At 33.4% G+C, this 18,676-nt stretch overlaps 1 protein-coding gene across 1 annotated transcript in view; it reads left to right on the top strand.

Annotated features, from left to right (window-relative positions):
* Positions 1 to 18,676, top strand: part of LOC145294071 (NPC intracellular cholesterol transporter 1-like) — an 84,705-nt gene that overhangs the window by 52,383 nt on the left and 13,646 nt on the right. Inside the window, exons 7-13 of the mRNA XM_080141073.1 lie at positions 3,430 to 3,590; positions 7,184 to 7,312; positions 11,667 to 11,849; positions 11,960 to 12,074; positions 12,312 to 12,439; positions 13,469 to 13,603; positions 17,325 to 17,414. Coding sequence (XP_079997199.1) covers positions 3,430 to 3,590; positions 7,184 to 7,312; positions 11,667 to 11,849; positions 11,960 to 12,074; positions 12,312 to 12,439; positions 13,469 to 13,603; positions 17,325 to 17,414 — 941 coding nt within the window. The remainder of the gene's footprint in view (positions 1 to 3,429; positions 3,591 to 7,183; positions 7,313 to 11,666; positions 11,850 to 11,959; positions 12,075 to 12,311; positions 12,440 to 13,468; positions 13,604 to 17,324; positions 17,415 to 18,676) is intronic.

The raw sequence follows: 18,676 nt of genomic DNA, 5'->3' as shown, positions 1-18,676 counted from the left end.
TTTTGGCCATATTAACAGTGAAAAATAAACCTATATTTATTAAATCCTACAACTGAAATTCTTATGGTTGTATATACTGCCCAGAAGTGGAGGGGGGGGGGCTCCTTTCTGATGTCTCTTAAATAGAAACAATATCTATTTGATATCCCCTACCACCTTTGTTTTATCAATCTGATGGTCAACGTTCTGGATTGCCCAACGCGTGTTGATGCTTGGCAAGTATTGCCCAACGCGTGTTGATGCTTGGCAAGTATTGCCCAACATAGTGCCTGGAGCGAAACTTGCAGCTCACTAAATACCAAAACTGGACCATGAAGAAATTTTATGTGCGTACATGTCTCTGCTAAAAAGCCCAAGCCATACTGAAGCTTCATCAGGTCAAAATATTCGATGATGAATGGAAACAACTCTACTTTACATTTATATAAGTATAATAGGATTCCTTGAAATATCTAATCTGTACAGACATACATAATGTATGTAATATATAAATTATGTGTATGTAGTCCATATTTGGATTCTTCGTGCTACTGTTCTCATCTTGAATTTGCACAATGTCTTCAGGTGTATTTTTGTCAAACTCAAGTGTGTATGGAATTTTGAACTGAAACCATTTATTCAGATTGCCAAGTTCAACAAGATAGTGATACAGTAGTCCAAATAATCAATCCTCACTTCAAACATTCAGGACTGTAATGTGTATGTAGCTTATTAGCATTACCCTGTGATTTTGGATGCTGAAACATTTAATGCAGAAGTCCTCCCTCCAATCATTTAAAATACAGAAATGATATTAAATGAAGGTAATTTCTCTGAAATAGCTTAGTGTATCCCAGGCAACAGGAGAAAGAGTTAATTTTACTATTAGCTTTGTCATAAAATGTTGTGCTCTTTTTTTTTTTTTTATGAGAATGTGTGTCCCCTTATGATTCCAGAGTTGTGGGAGTACTACATCAGTTGCCTCCATCCGTTGTAGACAAAGGCCTGTGTTGTGTGGCAGTCATGTGCACTCAAGTGTTGTTCATCCATCTCCTCTCTCTCTCTTCTCCTTCCACCTTGCACTGTCCTCTGAAAAATTGTCTGTTATTGAATCGCGTCACATCCCTGTCCCATCAACTTTATTGGATACCAAGCCACACTGATATCTCAGTGAAATGAATTTGCTGCCTTTCGCATCTTGACTGATCCAAATTTTAAAATCCCTTACTTGGTTCTTAAAAAATCATGCATACAATGGAAAAACGGCAAATGTACTGGAATAAATTTTCCAACAATAAATTATACAAAATGTGAAAAATTTAAAAAGAAACAACACTCTAAACAAGTCACACTAGGCTCATTTGACCTCATCTTTTGAGAAATTGAAATCAACCCATATGTATACTATGTCAAACTCGATTTAAAATCAAATAAATTTTAATCCATTGCACTGATTTTGTAACAAAACACTTTATGTAAAGAAAAATATTAAGGATATATTTAAAAAAAAAAAAAAACTCTCGCTTTAGTTTTATACCTGAAAGTTTATCCTTTATAAAAAAAATTTTTTCTAAAGAACATATTGCTCATCAGCAGGGAGTAAAAAACCTCTTAAACCTATAATCGGCATAAAATAACCCAAAGGGTTGATATGCGGTAAAATCCAACGAAACTTTTTCAACTGTAAATAGTGGTAGATACAACATGAGGGGTGGGTAGAGGTCAAACAAGAAAGTGATACACACTAAAAAAAAGATGGATCACTTGGTAAGATAATTGCAATTTACAGAAAGTTGAAAGCAAATTTGGTGCTTGTCCATACCCCCTCTCCTCCCCGAAAACAAAAAAAAAAATCTTTATGGTGATAGAAAGAATATCAAAATCAATACTTTAAAGTGGATTCTAGTTTTTCCAATGACCCCACCCCCACATTAAAAATGACTGTTCAAAAAAATCTTGTTGAAGTTTGAACTATTTGGAATCATCTTCCAATGATGGCATAATTGCTTAGCCAGAAAAGAGGGGGTTATGGAGTTGCACCAAATATTTGTATAAATAAAAATGAATATTAATCTAAAACTTCACCTCTAATGACTTGCCCTTAAATATTGTCGTTCAAGGTGTTGTTCCATACATATTTCTCTACAACACAATTGAGCCTGCAAACCGAACAATCTTTCACATGTGAAATTCTGTTTTAGTTTTAAGTTAAAAAAAAAAAAAAAAAAAAAAAATTATACTAGCATGGATACCTGGCGTTGCCCAGGTGGACATGAACTTTGGTTTGGACACAACTGCTTACTCCATTGTTAACCCCACAATTTAAAATGAAAAACTGATAAAAACACAGATGTAATCCCCCCCCCCCCAAAAAAAAAAAAAAAGTATGTAAAAACCTCCACACTAGATATTTCGGCAGAATGGATACAAAGATAAAAAGCTATTCTCCGGATATTAAGCACTTTTGATGACTATATACCAGTTTAGGCGAACTCCTTTAATGCTGCCTTGGTCTTGAAAAATTTCTCATTAGTCTGTTGCAACAAAACTCAAAATAATTCAGTTTTAAAAGTAACAAAGAATTTGTTTTAACTGAAATAACTGTTTTCTTTTAAAAACACATTAAGTCATAACTAATCATTTTTATAACAATTAGAAGTTACGATGTCAAAATCATATTACGTAACCCTCAAATGTTAAAAATATAGATGATAGAAAGTTTTTTTTTTGTCATTGGATCAGAAGTTTTTCTTTTAAATAAAAACCCAACCTTCAGTTTACTTAGACTTCTGATAAAAATTGAAATAAGGAAATAGTTTTAATATAAAACCACAAAACAACCCTGTTTATATAGAACAACTGATACGTGTACAAGAATACAAGAACGTCAAAACTAAAGCTTGAGGCTACCTCCTAATCCACTGGCCCACAACGCTAATTGCAAATTAATGGAAATTCTTTTATTAAACCAATTCCAAACATAATACTTGACGCATGCACATGACCCTCTTTTCGTTTAGAACTATTTCTATATGAAATAATTTTTTTTTTATTCTCACATTGTGTCTGAGGGATCACTCTTTCAAATGCTGAACTTAGTCATTTTTTTTTTTTTTTTTTTGTTTCATTCACTGTTTACTCATGGGAGACCATGCTTCACTTGTTTCTAATTTATAAGTTGCCAGCTTAGATTCTTATTAGCTAAAACCTTACCGCTTTCTTATTTTAATTTTTTAAATTTAAAAAAAAAATTTTTTTTTTTTTTTTTTTTTTACTATTGCTTAAGCATTCCTAACTTTGCAATCTGTCCTTTCTAATTATTTATGTTAGTTGCCAGGCAATGCGATTTAATTTTAAAAATCTGGTCGTACAATGCATAAGTACCTGATTTTTTTTTTTTTCTTTTTTTTCTTTTCTCTAGTTTGTAACTTTCACTACATTCTTTTACAGATGACAATATAAATAACGCCACTGCCTTTGTCATTTCTTACATGGTCAATAATCATCGTGACCCAAAGGGCAACAAAATGGCTGAAGCTTGGGAAGCAGAATTCATCAAATTTCTGAAAAACTATTCAAATCCCAACATGACACTTTCTTTCTCAGCAGAGGTAAGAAACCAAACCTATAACATTGTCTGGCAGCAGTGCAATTATACTTTATCAGCTAGACTTGAGTATTTATCTTAAGTGTTGTCTCTCAGATAATCTCTGAACGCCTGCTGCTGCCCGGATTAACGATAACTGTTAGATTTAGCTTATATTAAATCTGATCAGGTGAGGAATATTAAAGTTAGTTTATTAGTGATTTGTTTCAGATCAACTTAGCAACTAATTGAAGGTCTTATGATTGTTTACACAACTACTATAGATTTCCCCCATTGTTTTCATTTTGCTAGTTTTTTGTGTACAAACAATTGGTTGAAATATGAAGATTCAAATATAGAGGACGGGTCACACTTTTATAAGAAATTATTTTGAGAATAAAAAAATATAGAAGCAGGTATTTATAATTGGTATGATAGCCATCCAACTAATGTACATTACTCTGGGTGAACGTGATTATCAAAAACTAAGCAATATTCACTTGAGTGGGTTTAGGCGGTTTTCTCCAAAGAAGGAATTTTTTTTTTTTTTTTTTTAATTTTTTTTTTTAAATCCCTCCAGATGAGACCTGAAGCCACTTGATGTAAGGAGTTAAAAAAAAAAAAAATACTAATATCAAAAACTTGCCGACGATAAGTATTAGATGGAATATTTTGACTCAGAAAATGACAAGTCTTTTTGTCAGAAACCTCACTCAAGAATGTGAGAACTAAAGAACAAAATAAAGTGAGTTACAAGCCTGACGAAAGTAAACCTACAATCTACTTTCCTTATATATGCATAAAAAAAATTTAACCAGTGAGAAAAACCAGATGAGGGTGAAATTGTTTTTCATAAATATTGCTATTTATTAAAAATAAAATTGAAATTTTATTTCAAATTTTCGAATTATGCATTCATCTTAATGAAATCAGTTTTTTTTTTCTATAACTGGCCCAATGGGAAAACAAATGAACACATATCTAAGGAAATGGTGGAAACACTAGATGAAGACCTCCAATCTGAAATGGAATGGGGTCATAAATGTATGGTCACATTCAATGCTGCCAAGAATAAGCTTGTTTCCTTCAATTAATTATAAGAAACCTTCTCTACCACCAATAGCAATGGCCCAAAACGCAGCTGAAAGTACTTCCTTTAAACTCCTTGGCCTAACGTTCACAGGAACATGAATTGGAACAGATACATTGAGAGCATTGCCAAGGCTGCTGCAAAGGAGGTGGGCTTTCTCTACTGTGCTAGAAAGTTACACCTGAAAGTATCCTGTACCTCTAAGGCCACCATTCACCCGTTTGTGGAGTACTGTTGTCACATTTGGGCTAGTGCATCTGCTACTTGTTTCACTCCTGGACAGTTCAAGAGTCGCCAACTTGATAGGTCCTGAACTGTCATTTAGGCTTCAGCCTCTGTCCCATTTACGAAATGTTGCATCCCTCTTCTGCCTGTTCTACAAGTATTTTAATGGTGAATGCTCTGACGAATTACAAGCACTTGTACCCTCTTGACGTAAATACCCTCAACAAACCTGACAAGCAGCTAAATTCCACCCCTACATGGGATTCTGCTTTCCCAACTGTACTGACGTGTAATGTGACCAGACATCTTGCTACTCCTCTCCCTTCATAATGTCCCCGATAGTAGCCTCTTACTACAAAGTGGCACTGTGCCTTGTGTGTTAAAATTTAATAAAAAAATTTTTTAAATTAAAAGAATATTCTCTTGTCATAGCCCTAGTAATATATTATTGCACACATGTTCAACAGACACCAACAACTGTAATAGGACATATAAGCATTTTGACTTAACTCCAAACATCTCAAATTATACCAGGACTTGTCACCACCACCATAGCATACAAGAGGAAGAAAAAGAACTGTCCAATTTCCTGAATTTTATTTTTAATAGATATCTATATATTTATAGAAGTGAAATTGTCTGTGTACATTTCCCCACCAAACTACTGTCAATTTTCAGTCTCCAGACTAGAGATTTGACATAAGGGGTATTGAGATTTGGGAAAATCTTTTTAATCAGGTTTTCGGGCAGAAATTTGGCATTCAAGAGGTCAAAGTTCAACGATTTGACCTTTTGAAAACTCTACCAAACTCCTCCACCAATTTTGGGGCTAAACACTTGAAATTTTAGATATAAGTTACTTGGACATGGATCAAACTTTTTGATTTGAGCCCAAAACAATGTTTGGGGGTCAAAATTGGGGCCAAAGTTTTAAAAAATTTGACCTCTGCAGTCTCTACCAAGTTACTCGGCCAAGTTTTGGTCTAAACATTTGAAATTTTACATAAAGTGTATTCAAACATAGGGCAAGTTTTTTAATCGGTTTTTGGCGAAAATTTGGTTGCCAAGAGGTCAAAGTTGAAAGTGTTGACCTACCAGTTGATCTACCAAACTCCTCCGTCAATTTTGGATCCATACACTTGAAATTTTAGATGTAGGTTACCTGGACATGAGTCAAACTTTTTTAATATATAATATAATATAATTGTGTGTGTTATGAAGAGTACATAGGGTCCGAGCAAAACCAGGCTGAACTGCTAGTATTTATTAAAAAATAATTCACTCGTCTGGTCTTTCTGTTAAATCTTAATTTATTGAGTGTTTTAAACAGTGAATTCCTGTGTGTATATAGGTGGTTCCCAGTCAGGGAAAATGCTAAGTTTGCAGGAAGTGTTGACATCCTTTCAAGTAACCTGTTATTCCCTAATGGGAATTTTTACTGACAAAGTTCAACATCTATTCGGTGATCTAGTGTGAGTTGGCATGTCAATGTGATTATGTTGTACAATTATCATATTTTGTTTCTCTTGAACATTGGACGAAACTTAACAATTTTTTTTCTAAAATTTATGTAGTAGAAAACCTATGCTCCCTTGGGTTGTATACCCCCTCCCCCCCAAAAAAAAGGATCTTCCTGGAAAGATTGCCTTATGCCAGCAGAAGAGATACTACACCTACAAATCCATGGGAACATTTTTTTTTTATTTGACATTTAAAAAAAAAAAAAGGTTTAAAATTTAAAACTATTAAATCAAAAGGAATAAAATCAATTTGAAATTTCTTTTTCATTAAAATAGAATTTCAATTCATAAAAATTAATTGAATAAAAGTAATTTAATTTTGGAAGTTTAATTTGAACATTTTTAAAAAGTAATCATAAATTGAATAAAAGTATTTAACTCTGTAACATGGTTTTGTAAATATCTGCAGAATTTGGCAGTTTTCATGTAACTAAAATTATAATCTTAATTTAAATGCATGAAACGTTTAACTTTATTACTGCATTTTTTAAAAAAAAATTCTTGGTCATACTATAAGCTATATTTTAGAATAAAATTCGAAAAATTTGCAATGTTAATTCAAGGATTACATTTTTGTAATTGTAAAATGATTATAAATTTTGAATAAAATTGCTACTTTTGCAATCTACTTAATAGCTAAAAAAAAATGGGTTTTATTTTTAAAACCTTTTTAATACATTTCAAGGAGTAAGTTTTAAAAATGGAGCTTGAACAATTAAAGTTAGATATTTAGAAAGGTTAAATTCTGTTAATAGTTTTAAAAAAAAAATTCTTTCTTGACAGCGGTCCATCCAAGATGAGTTGAATCGAGAAAGTGAATCTGACATTCTCACTATTCTTATCAGTTACCTGACTATGTTTGCTTACATCTCTCTGGCATTGGGACAAGTTCAGAACATTGACACAATTATGGTAAGTTGTTTTGCTCATTTTACATGTTTCATGCTTAAATTTTTTTTTTTTTTTTTTGTTTTTTCATTTTAGCTTCCAACAAAATACTTTTTCATTGAAGAAAAAGTTTAGATGTGTATAATTTATATCCATTTTTATTAACGAGGTAATTTAATATTGCAAACCTGCCTTGTCAAAAAGCAGTATAATTTAAGATACCATTATTAGGTTATAGTCGGCTAATGTACTTCCTAACTTCGTGTGGCACTACCGGAAGCGGTGATAAGGCTAATCAGTTCCTTCATTTGCATTGTTCTTCAGTACTTCTATTGTGAAATGATTTCTTGAAATAAGATAAAGGGACATTATTGAAAAGTATACAATAAAGAAAATAATTAACTTGATTTAAAAATTTCAAATAAAGACATTGATTTCAAAATAGCAAATGAAATTGAAATTAAAGTAATAAAATTTCAAACCTCATAAAGACTTATTTAATCCATAACTAGTTAAGTTATGATTTTAACTTTTTTTTTTTTCAATTTTTCTTTATAAAAACTAATTTAAATAATTTTCTTATAGGTTTAAAACTGCATTTAAAATTGGGTGTAAAATAAAATCTATCCCCCCCTTCAATAAAAGCACAAATTTCAATTTGAAATACGTATTTTGAGACCGTGCTTCTGCAGAATTGGGATGAGATTTTGTAATCAATAAATGGAGTTTTAAGATACAATGGTTTCAACTGATTTTTTTTTGTGTCAACTCTAATAAATTGCATAATTTGGAAGCTATCACCAATCGAAATTACCTGAATATTACTGAATTATTAAACAAAACCATGTTAATCATGTTAACAGGTGAAAAATTGCCGCCATCTTTTTTAATCAAAATGGAAAATTACCTCCCTTTTGAACTCTCCTATATCTTAATCGTTTTCATCAAATTCTATTTTTAAATTTTCTATCTTATCGATTTTTATAATTTTTGGATATAATCATCTTAAAAATACGAGGAATACGTACATACCATTGTTTTCATGTGAAATTCAGTTTTATCATTTCTGTAACGTAATCCCCCATTGAGAAGCGTTAGAACTATGCTGAGGTAGCTTTGTATTCCCGGGTGATGCCAGATAACCCAAGGATTTAAGATAGAGAAGATAAATATACATATTTTATTTCATGTCAAAATGGATATTGTTTGAAAATCACAGAAATGTATTTTTGTGGCTAAAAGTTGACGACAGGAAATTTCATTTAGAACCTTGTCTGGCCTTAGATGAACCCAGGGTCGGAGGTCAGAATTGACATCTGTCCTTGAAAATCATACTTAGATTTCAGTGTGGGAATTGTACCCACGCAAAACCCTGGGGCTTAGGATTTCGTGGAGATTCGTGGTGAAATCTTATTGGCTAGGGAGCAGTACTACCCTATCCACTTACTTTACTATAAATACGACTGTCGTGCGAAAATTAATAAGAGCGAGAAGAGTTAAGTCGAACAGAGTTCAGACCAGAGAAGAGACATGACCCCTCCCCACCTCATCCATCCGTCGGTCGCTGTCTCTGAAGACAGTTGAGACTTTGAAAAGAACTTACAAAATCTGAATGAGAATTGTAAAAACATTTGTACATAATTTTATGAGAATTAAGCTTTTGTAGATAGACTACAATCGTTGTCTTTCTTCCTGCCTGCCGCTTCGATATTCGCTTTCAGCATACCAGATTATGTAACAACCTCCGAGGAGCCTAGACGACCACGTGCAGAGATCCAGTGAAAGAGTCCTAGCCACCTCCTCGAACGAGGAGTTACATTTCACAAATTTCATCCCAATAGTGTAGAAGCGCCTTTGAGATTTTAATCTTATGAAGTATTCTTAAACCAGATTCTTTATCGAACCAGACTATTTAATATAACCATGTACATTTTTTTTTTTCTTGCTCGATGTGGGTACTTTAGTATGAATTGCCCTCCTTCCCACCTGTTTGTATTTACTTTCAAGTGGACAGGAGAATAATTCATAAAGGTATTTTAAGCGAAAAAGGATTATTCATATTTGGATCCTTCAGAATACTGTTCTCCTCAAAGTTTTAGTTGATGTAACTATGACCTTATTTAAGTCTTTGTTAAACTCGAATCATTTTAAATGAACCCTTTATTTAATCCAGGGGGTAGCAGGCTCTTGTTCCATCAGTCATGTAGAAGTCTTAAGCAATTCGAAATTGTGTTATCACCCTCACTGGGGATTGAACCTTCCACCTAATGAAATGTAATTTTAAAACTGAATTTTTCCAAGTGCTTTATACATGACTTGCGGAAAATTCTAATATGAATATAGGAGCCTTATACATTGTTTGTAGATGTGCTACTTGTATATGTTGCTCTTTTATTGAGCACTCTTAATAACCTCGTTAAATTCACGAGTTTCTCGCTTGAATACCTATAATTGTTTTTATTACTTTCACCCCAAACAAGGCACATTGCCACTTTGATGTAGGGAGCTACTATCAGGGACATAAGTTACAGGAGTACTATATAGGGAGTTGGGCAGCAAGATGTCTGTTCATGTTACACTTGAATTTCTGCATGTCAGTACAGTTGGGAAACAGGGGCCAGAAGGGAATTCCAAAGTTTAGCGGTTCTGAGGAAGAAACTACTGGAGTAGAAGACATCTAGAGATCTCTACTGTGAAGGGGTGGGATTTAGCTGCTTGTCGGGTTTGCCGGGGGGGGGTATTTATGTCGGGGGGGGGATACAAGTGCTTGCAGTTCGTCGGAGAATTTTTAATTGTAGTCACTTAAGTTTCAGTTTAGGTAAGGGGTGTTGAACAAGTTATGCAGAATACCAGACATGCAACACAAATAGATCAGCTGACCTTCCATCTACTAGGATTGTGGTCTCAGGAAAGCCCACCGGGGATGAGGTGCAGGGTCCCTTTCCATGCGTGACATGGCACTACAAACATCCCGATATTATACAACTGTTGATGGAGCAGCTGCTCTAAGTGCTACCAAAGAGTTAGGGCTCCTGTACTACCAGTCAGAAATAGTAGCCAGGAACTGTAAATCCGGTACCCTCAATCCATCAGACGATGGTCAGCCTAATCTACTTGCACTGGCATTATGGCATTCGAGCAATCCCAAATGCCCAGTTTAGACGGATGGGATGTGTCGAGAATGGGGAAAACAGCGTTCATTGCCCTAGTCAGGAAACAAGATCGACCACTGAGTGTTTCTGCCGAATCTCTGTAATTCGACTTCTATGCCTGGCTAATAGGCAAAGGAGTATGGAAGCCGGAATTTACATGGTTGCAACACTGGACATGCTCGTGTTTTGGACAAATGGTCATTTAAAACCAGAAGTCCTGTTCTTCAGGTGACTTAATAAATGGTTGCTTTCCACAGGTGGACTACTTTCTGTAGAAAGTAGCCTTAAGTCGCCTGGAGAGAACTTTTGGTTTTAACCGACCATTTGTCCGAAACATTACCATGTCCAGTGTCACAACCATGTAGATTTGTTTATAATAAAAATATATCTTACTTTTCTTTTATTGAGCACTCTTAATAACCTCATTAAATTCATAAGTTAGGGCTAGGACAACAGCATATTCTTCTCATTGTTTTGACTCTTGAGTGTGTATCTGTTAATATCTTGTATGCTTTTATATAGTGATGTGGTTCTCAATTGATTAACTGTCTGTGTCGGATATATACTTGAGTCAAAACAAGAATATTGTCTTCATAGCCTTAGTTATCACTCTTGAATACCTTTTAACCTGTGTGTGTGTGTGTATGTATGTATGTATGTATAATTTCCACGACCGAACCAACGTCGCAACCCACAAGAGCCAACAAACTGGAAGTCCAAGACTAGAGTTTTGGGCTCATCAGTTACACATCTGAACTCTAGATTCGAAACCCAAGCCTCTTGGATGTGCATGTATGTGTGTGTGTATATATATATATATATATATATATATATATACACACACACATCCAAGAGGCTTGGGTTTAGAATCTAGTTCAGATGTGTCTAACTGATGAGCCCAAATGAGGGTGAAACTCGAGTCTTGAACTTCCAGTTTGTGGGCTGCGACGTTGGTTCGGTCATGGAAATATATATATATATATATATATATATATATATATATACACACACACACATCTCTTATGATTTTTTTTTTTTTTTTTTTTTATTTGGGTACTCTCCTTCCCATCTATTAAGTGGAGGGGAGGATAAATCGAAGTAGTAGAAAAGTAAAAAAACAATTTGAAGTGAATTTTAAGTCTTAATCTCCTTTGTATGGTTTAGTTTTCTAACGTTTTCAATATTCCATTTCAACTATTCAATTCTATTTTCACTTCTTTTCAAAGGTGGATTCTAAAATCACTCTTGGATTGGGTGGTGTTGTGATTGTACTTCTGTCTGTGATGATGTCACTAGGAATCTTCAGTTATATTGGGCAGCCAGCTACACTAATTATCATAGAAGTGGTTCCATTTCTTGTATTGGCTGTTGGTGTTGACAATATTTTTATTCTTGTACAAACATTCCAAGTAAGTATTATAATTGAAAATTTACTTTGATTTATCAGCTGGTATTTGTTTGCCTCTCCTTTTTTATTTGCCATTTTTTTTCTTTTTTTAAATGTAAATTCCTTTTGCAGAGAGATACCCGCAACCCAGATGAAACACTGGAAGAACAAGTTGGACGGATCGTAGGCAAAATTGGACCCAGCATGCTTCTGACCAGCTTGTCTGAATCTGTAGCTTTCTTTCTCGGTAATAATTTTTAAAATGTAAACTGCTTTATTTTGAAATAAAACTTAATATGAAAGGTTATTTGTACTCCAATTTGAGGTAAATTTCTAGTTTCTGTGAAAAATTAATTTTTCTGTTTTTAAAATAGTATTTCAATGATCTCGCTAGGTCTCCTTTTCTATTCTTAAAATACTACTTCAATGATCTTGCTATGTCTCATTTCGAACAGGTAATGATTGATCGTGTATTATCTTTTAGGTGCTTTGACTCCAATGCCTGCTGTGAAGATATTCTCTCTCTATGCTGGAATGGCTGTGCTTTGTGACTTTTTGTTACAAATTACTTGCTTTGTAGGGCTCTTGACTCTGGATGCTAAACGACAAGAGGTGAATATTCAACTCCTTACCTTAATGTCCCCTCACCATCCTTCCAAGTTCTAAATTCTGCAAGAGTATTAAAGTGTATCAAAAAAAATTTTTTAATGAAGCCTCTCTTACCCTGTCTTGATTGGTCGCCTCCCCTTTATTTTCTAGTTTTGATTACGAAAAAAATTTTTGCATACAAAAGGTTACATTTGTATCTATTTCTTCCTGTACACACTCGCGCACACACATTAAAATCAACATTTTCAACTATAGTAAGTCCTAATCGTATACATTCCTAATGTTCTCCTAAACTCTAGCCCAGTCGGTTCTTATCCAGAATTTCCCCTATATTAAAAAAACAAATCTGGTGTACATACTCTTGATGAAACAAATATATTCCAAAAATCATATAATTTGATTAGTTTTTTTTGTTTTGTTTTTTCATAAAGAAAACCATTTTAAGTGATTAATGGGAATTTGTAAGCATTACATCTTTCAACTTTGAATCAGGTTGTCTCCTTTTTACTTTCAAAATGGTGGACAAGATAGACACAATTTGGTTACTCATAAAATTTGATTATCTTTAAAAAATAAAACGATTTGAATTTTGGAATATGTTTTTGTTCAGTTATGTATATTGTACAGATTTTTGCTTTTTAATATAGCGGGACTTCTCGATAATAACCACTTAGTCTGTTAAAACGAAGAGACCCTGGCATATGTATATTAATTTTCTTTTTTTTTACCCTCCAATCCAATGATTTACCCTAATCATTTGTTACCTATCCCATTAAAAAAAAAAATGCCAAATCAAATAACTTTAGTTTTCTTCACATCTCCTCTTTCGAGAGGAGGTGAGGCTTTTAGGAGTTGCAGACTTGTGCCCACCAAGTCTGGTATTATTCCTACCAATTTTCACGTTCCTAAGTTTAATAGCCTGGAAGTAGTTATCACTCAACTCGGATATAAATTAAAATTCCTTGCCTCAAAATTTTCCTGACTAAAGCTGATCTTTCATAAATCTGATGCATTTTATTTTCCCTCCCACAGAGCAACAGATCTGACGTTCTCTGCTGCATCAAATTTAAAAACAAGAATAAAGAGATGCATGAAGGTTGTTTGTTCTCTCTTGTCAAAAACTATTATGCCAGATTTATCACCAAGAACTGGGTTCGACCTATTGTGGTAAGTATATTAAGTTTTATTTCAAACTTTTTTACACTTCTCTTGCAAATGAGCATCCATTATAGACAAGTTGAAGTATGTGGTGGATTTATCGAAGTTTCACTATTTTTATAAGTAAATTTAGGCCTTACCTTTTTACTTTAAGTAAAAAGATGTCTAATATTAACACAAACACTTAATACAAAATTAATACTATTATAGGATAATGTTAACCCTTCAGGTTTTTAATCCTCCCCTCTTCCATCTTTCCATTTCAAATCATTTTATTTAAACCAATCAATTCTCTTCAATAGATTTGGAGATTATCAATTTTTATTGATAAATTGACTGTTAAATCTGAAGCTAAAGAATAAAACTAAAATGGCTGCATAATGTCAATATTGTCAGGTTTTGCATGCAGGTATGAAGACGACTAGGATTAATTTTAATCTTTACTGAGCTGATTAGACTTGTGCATTAATCTGTCAATACTGAATTTAAAATTGGCTGTACAAATTACATAAGATACTTTTTGTTTCCGTATTACTTTAGCGGAAGTACAAGTTTACAAAGGATTAAAAATTTGGTGCTTGGTCGACAGATTGACTTTTTTTTTTTTTTTTTTTTTTTTTATAAGCAGAAAAAAAAAATATTACGTACATATTTGTTCTGACAAATTACGTAAATTCAAGTAGATATTTATAATTAAAAGTGATTTTTATGGAAAATTGGGTAGTCACATTTTCGATGTTATAAAGTAGGAAGTACATGCTGGAGACATAACAATGGAAAAAAATATTTTAGATTGTCATGGCTGCAATATATGTCTATAGTGATACTTTTTTTTTTCTTTTATTAAAAACACTATCAGTTCTACTCAATGAATTTTCATAATTTTTGGATATATTGCTATTTTCAATATAATTAAGTACACCATATTGTTTTTGCTTAAAACGATATATATTAAAAAAAAGATTTGACTATAGCTTAATAAGCACCAGAAATGAAATTTAAATCCAAGTTATGGTGCACATTGAAGATAAAATAACTTATCGAGTTCAGGTTTATCGGTTTTTTTTTGGTTTTTTTAAATAAAATAGCATATGTAAAATATTAAATTCTTTTTGTTTAGATTTGAAAGTATCGATATGATGTCTGGATTTGTTAAACCTAATTTTGTTTGGTATTGTTCACAATTCCCTCCATGAATAAAACGAAAATAACAATCTGTATGATGTATTATATATCTATGACGGAAAGAAATTGTACACCAAAAATCACGTAACTCTATCAAGTAGATTTATTTTGAATAAGAAAACCAAATTTTATGGCTAAAGGATGAGCGGTCATGTGACACCAGCTTGAAAAAAGTTTGAAAGAACAAGGGAGAAAACTTCAGATAATTTTAGATTCTAGAAAGCCATTCTTAACATGGGAGGGGAGCATAGGAAAAAACTAAAATTCACTGAATGATTTTCTTTATAAAAAAATAAAACTAATTGATAAATTTACATGATTTTTAGTGTACAATAATTTCTGTCACAAGTATGAACATAGATTTTTTTTTTTTTTTTTTTTTTTTCTCCATGGGATTCTGGACAAGTCTTGTTTTATAATTTTGTGTTGTGATTAATAATTGGCATGGGTTTTAGGTTTTCATTGGCTGTAAAAAGTGGATAGGCAAAGTCTTATATATTAGCATGCACAAAAAACCTGGCTTGTTACTGAAGGGCATCGATATTTGTTAGACTGTTTGATCAAAAACATTATTCAGGACCTTAGTCATTTTGCCACAGCCAGTTTAATGGGGGAAAAATCTAGCCCCTGAAAAGGGGGCACCGTAAGTTTTTAAAAATTTTCCAAAAGGAAATTACAGTGCAAATCAATTTTTTCTAAAATAAGTTTAACGCCAATAATAAATCTGTATATGACTACAAAGTACACATAGTCCTCGGTACAGTCTGAGTTGCACCAAATGACCTTTCAGATATCTTGAGTGTTCAATGCCAAATTTGCAGTTCTATCCACTATTTTTCAGCAAGCTTGAACAAGTCCTCTGTATATTAACTCTTTGTAGCATTTGAAAAATTTCTTTACTCAAATTACTTGTAATACAGGTTTTTATTTTGACTGCAATCCTGATAAATGACGTGAATTGTTTTTTCTAGAACTTCACCCTTATGTTTGCATCTAGTTGTGAGGCTGCACTTTCAGTGTTTGAAAGGGTACATTCCCCTTAATAACCCCTAAGGCAGTGGCAGAATCTCTAGAAAATTACTTCCTGTCTGTAGTGGAATGGGTCAGTAAATGAATGGTAACGTTTAATGCTACTAAGACTAAACTTTGCTTTAACAATTACAAACTATCTCAACTACCAATAGCTATGACTAATAACACTTGAGAACTCTTCCTTCAAACTCCTCGGCTTAGCATTCACAGACATGAACTCGAACAGACGTTGCAAAGATGGATTTCCTTTACTGTACTAGAAAATTACTCACCCGAAAGCATCCTGTACCTCTACAAAGCCACTTCCCTCATTTATGGAGTATTATTGCTACATCTGAGCTGGTGTATTTATCACTAGTCTCTCCCTCTAATAGATCCCACACTGTCAACTAAACTCCAACCTCTGTCCCATCACTGCAGTGTTGCATACCTGTATCTGTTTTACAAGTATTTTAATGGAATATGCTTGAACTCTTTGCATTCGTAGTCCCTTTAATGTATACCCCCCCCTCTCCGAAAAACCTGTTTAGCAACAAAATCCCACTCCTTCACTGTAGATGTTCTTAGATGATGAAAAGCTTTGTTTCCTATTTGACTTTGGAATTCCCTCTTAGTTGTCTGCTTCCCTGACTGTATTGAAATGCAGAAATTTAAATGTAAATTTTCATCTTTCTAATCTCCCGTAAGCATGGTCCCAAATAGTAGCCCATTATGTCCAAGTGGCTGTATGCCTTTGGGGGTGAACATGACTAAAAAAAAAAAAAATCTTTAACTGTCAAGAACCTATTTATTACCCTGTTCAGTTTTGGGATGTTATCAGATGTTGAAAGAAATGACTTATTTTTTTATTAACCCATTCTTTAAATTTATAAACAAATTACACTTTTTTTTTTTTTTAAGTTGGATAAATCTGTTACTATTGCTTGGCCTTCGGGACAAGATCAAAGTGTAGTATCTGTTCAGGTGCTGCACTTCTATTTCTTGTTCTCTTTCGGTGAAGGAGAAATCCTTCACGACTGAGACAATTTTTATTTTTGTACCTTTTCTCCACGTTAAAAAACGACCCTAGTGTCTAACTCTGTCCCGTGGGGAGGCATAGTAAATAGGTATAATATAAACCCATCTGTATGTTTGTATGTTTGCCTAAAACTTTTGACAAAGACAACGGATTTTCACAAAATCGCTATCATTATGAAGCTCTATCCTTCGGAAGACAAATATCGAAAAATTGGCCTAAAACATTAATTCCTTCACCCTCAACTGAGCACTTTTCTATAGGGAAGGGTCGCTTTTTTTGCTGATATCTTAGTCATCCTCTCTTTTAGATTGTCTAGCATTAATTTAAACCTATGTCACTTCCGGTTTTGTGATGAACGCAACAGCAAACGCGTCACTTTTTTTTTTTTTTTTTTTTTTTAATATTCTGATTTTCTTTAAATTAAAAGTATATTTTTCCCCAAGCAATGCCGGGATACTTAGTTTCTGTATTAATTGTATTCGTTTTATATTTCAGATTGTTGTATTTTCTTTCTGGTTCTGTTTGTCTGGTTCATTCATGATGCATGTCGACATTGGACTTGATCAAAGTTTGTCAATGCCTCAGGTAAATGTTTAAGATTTATTTTACCATTTTGAAAAGGTTATGGGGGCTTAATTGGGAGAATGAACAGATGTAGGTTCTGGAGTCATCAAGCAATTCGAATTCTGTAGAATGTCTTGTTTACTTAAGCTTGAATACTGTTGAAATTAAGTTATAATTCTCCCATACATTCCAGCTATGGATGAAATAATTTTGTTCAATTAATCTTTTACGGCCTTATTTCGGCAGTAAATGAGGCTGATATCTTACAAATTGAACGTTTGTAAACATTTTATTACTACAATATTAATATAGAAAATACTATGAACAAAAATTCTGAAACCAGAATTTGTTAATATAGGGAGAATTCTGGACAAGCAACAAAGATAGAAATCTGTATAATGAATGTACCTATGATGGAAAGAAAATATTATATATCGAAAATCAGAAACTAATCAGTTAAATAAGAATCAGATTTATAGCCAAACTGAGACTTTCATCCCAGCTTGAAAACAAAAAGGGAGACAACTCCAAGTAATTTAACCTTGCAAGATTTTAAAGCTTTTCTTAATAGGAAAGGCATTGAAAAACTCAAATTCGCTCAAGTTATTTTTTTAGAAAAATAAAATGTGATCAATTCATGTGATTTGTTAATTTTTCATGTGTACATATATCATACAGCTTTAGCTTGTTTTGAATTCCCTATAATGAAATTTTAATTGTACATTTTTAACTTTTTTTTAAAATTACATTTTCACCCCAAACAAGGCACATAGCCACTTTGATGTAGGGGGCTACTATGTAGGGAGTTGGGCAGCAAGATGTCTGTTCACATGACATTTGACTTTCATGTTTGCATAGTTTGGAAAGCAGGGACCCGGAAGAAGTTCCAAAGTCTAGCAGTTCCGGGGAAGAAATTACTGGAGTAGAAAGCTCTTACATCTAGGGATCTCTGTGTAGGGGTGAGATTTAGCTGCTAGTTGGGTTTGTCTGTATTTACGTCAAAGGGGTATAAGTGCTTGTAGTTCATCAGAGCATTCAACATTAAAATACTTGTAGAACAGGCAGAGGGATGCAAAATTTCGTCGATGGGACAGAAGCTGAAGCTTAGATGACAGTTCAGGACCTATCAGGTTGGCGACTCTTTTGAACCCTGTTTAGGAGTGAGACTAGTAGCAGATGCACCAGCTCAAGTGTGACAACTACTCCATACATAGCGAATGGTAGTCTTATAGAGTTACAACTAACTTTCAGGCGTTAGTTTTCTAGCATGGTAGAGAGCCTAC

The sequence above is a fragment of the Euprymna scolopes genome, chromosome 15, assembly GCF_053919585.1.
Source record: "Euprymna scolopes isolate OS-2025 chromosome 15, ASM5391958v1, whole genome shotgun sequence".
NCBI classification, from domain to species: domain Eukaryota; kingdom Metazoa; phylum Mollusca; class Cephalopoda; order Sepiida; family Sepiolidae; genus Euprymna; species Euprymna scolopes.
The sequence above is the reverse complement of the archived record's forward strand: the minus strand, read 5'-3'. Positions and strand labels throughout refer to the sequence as shown.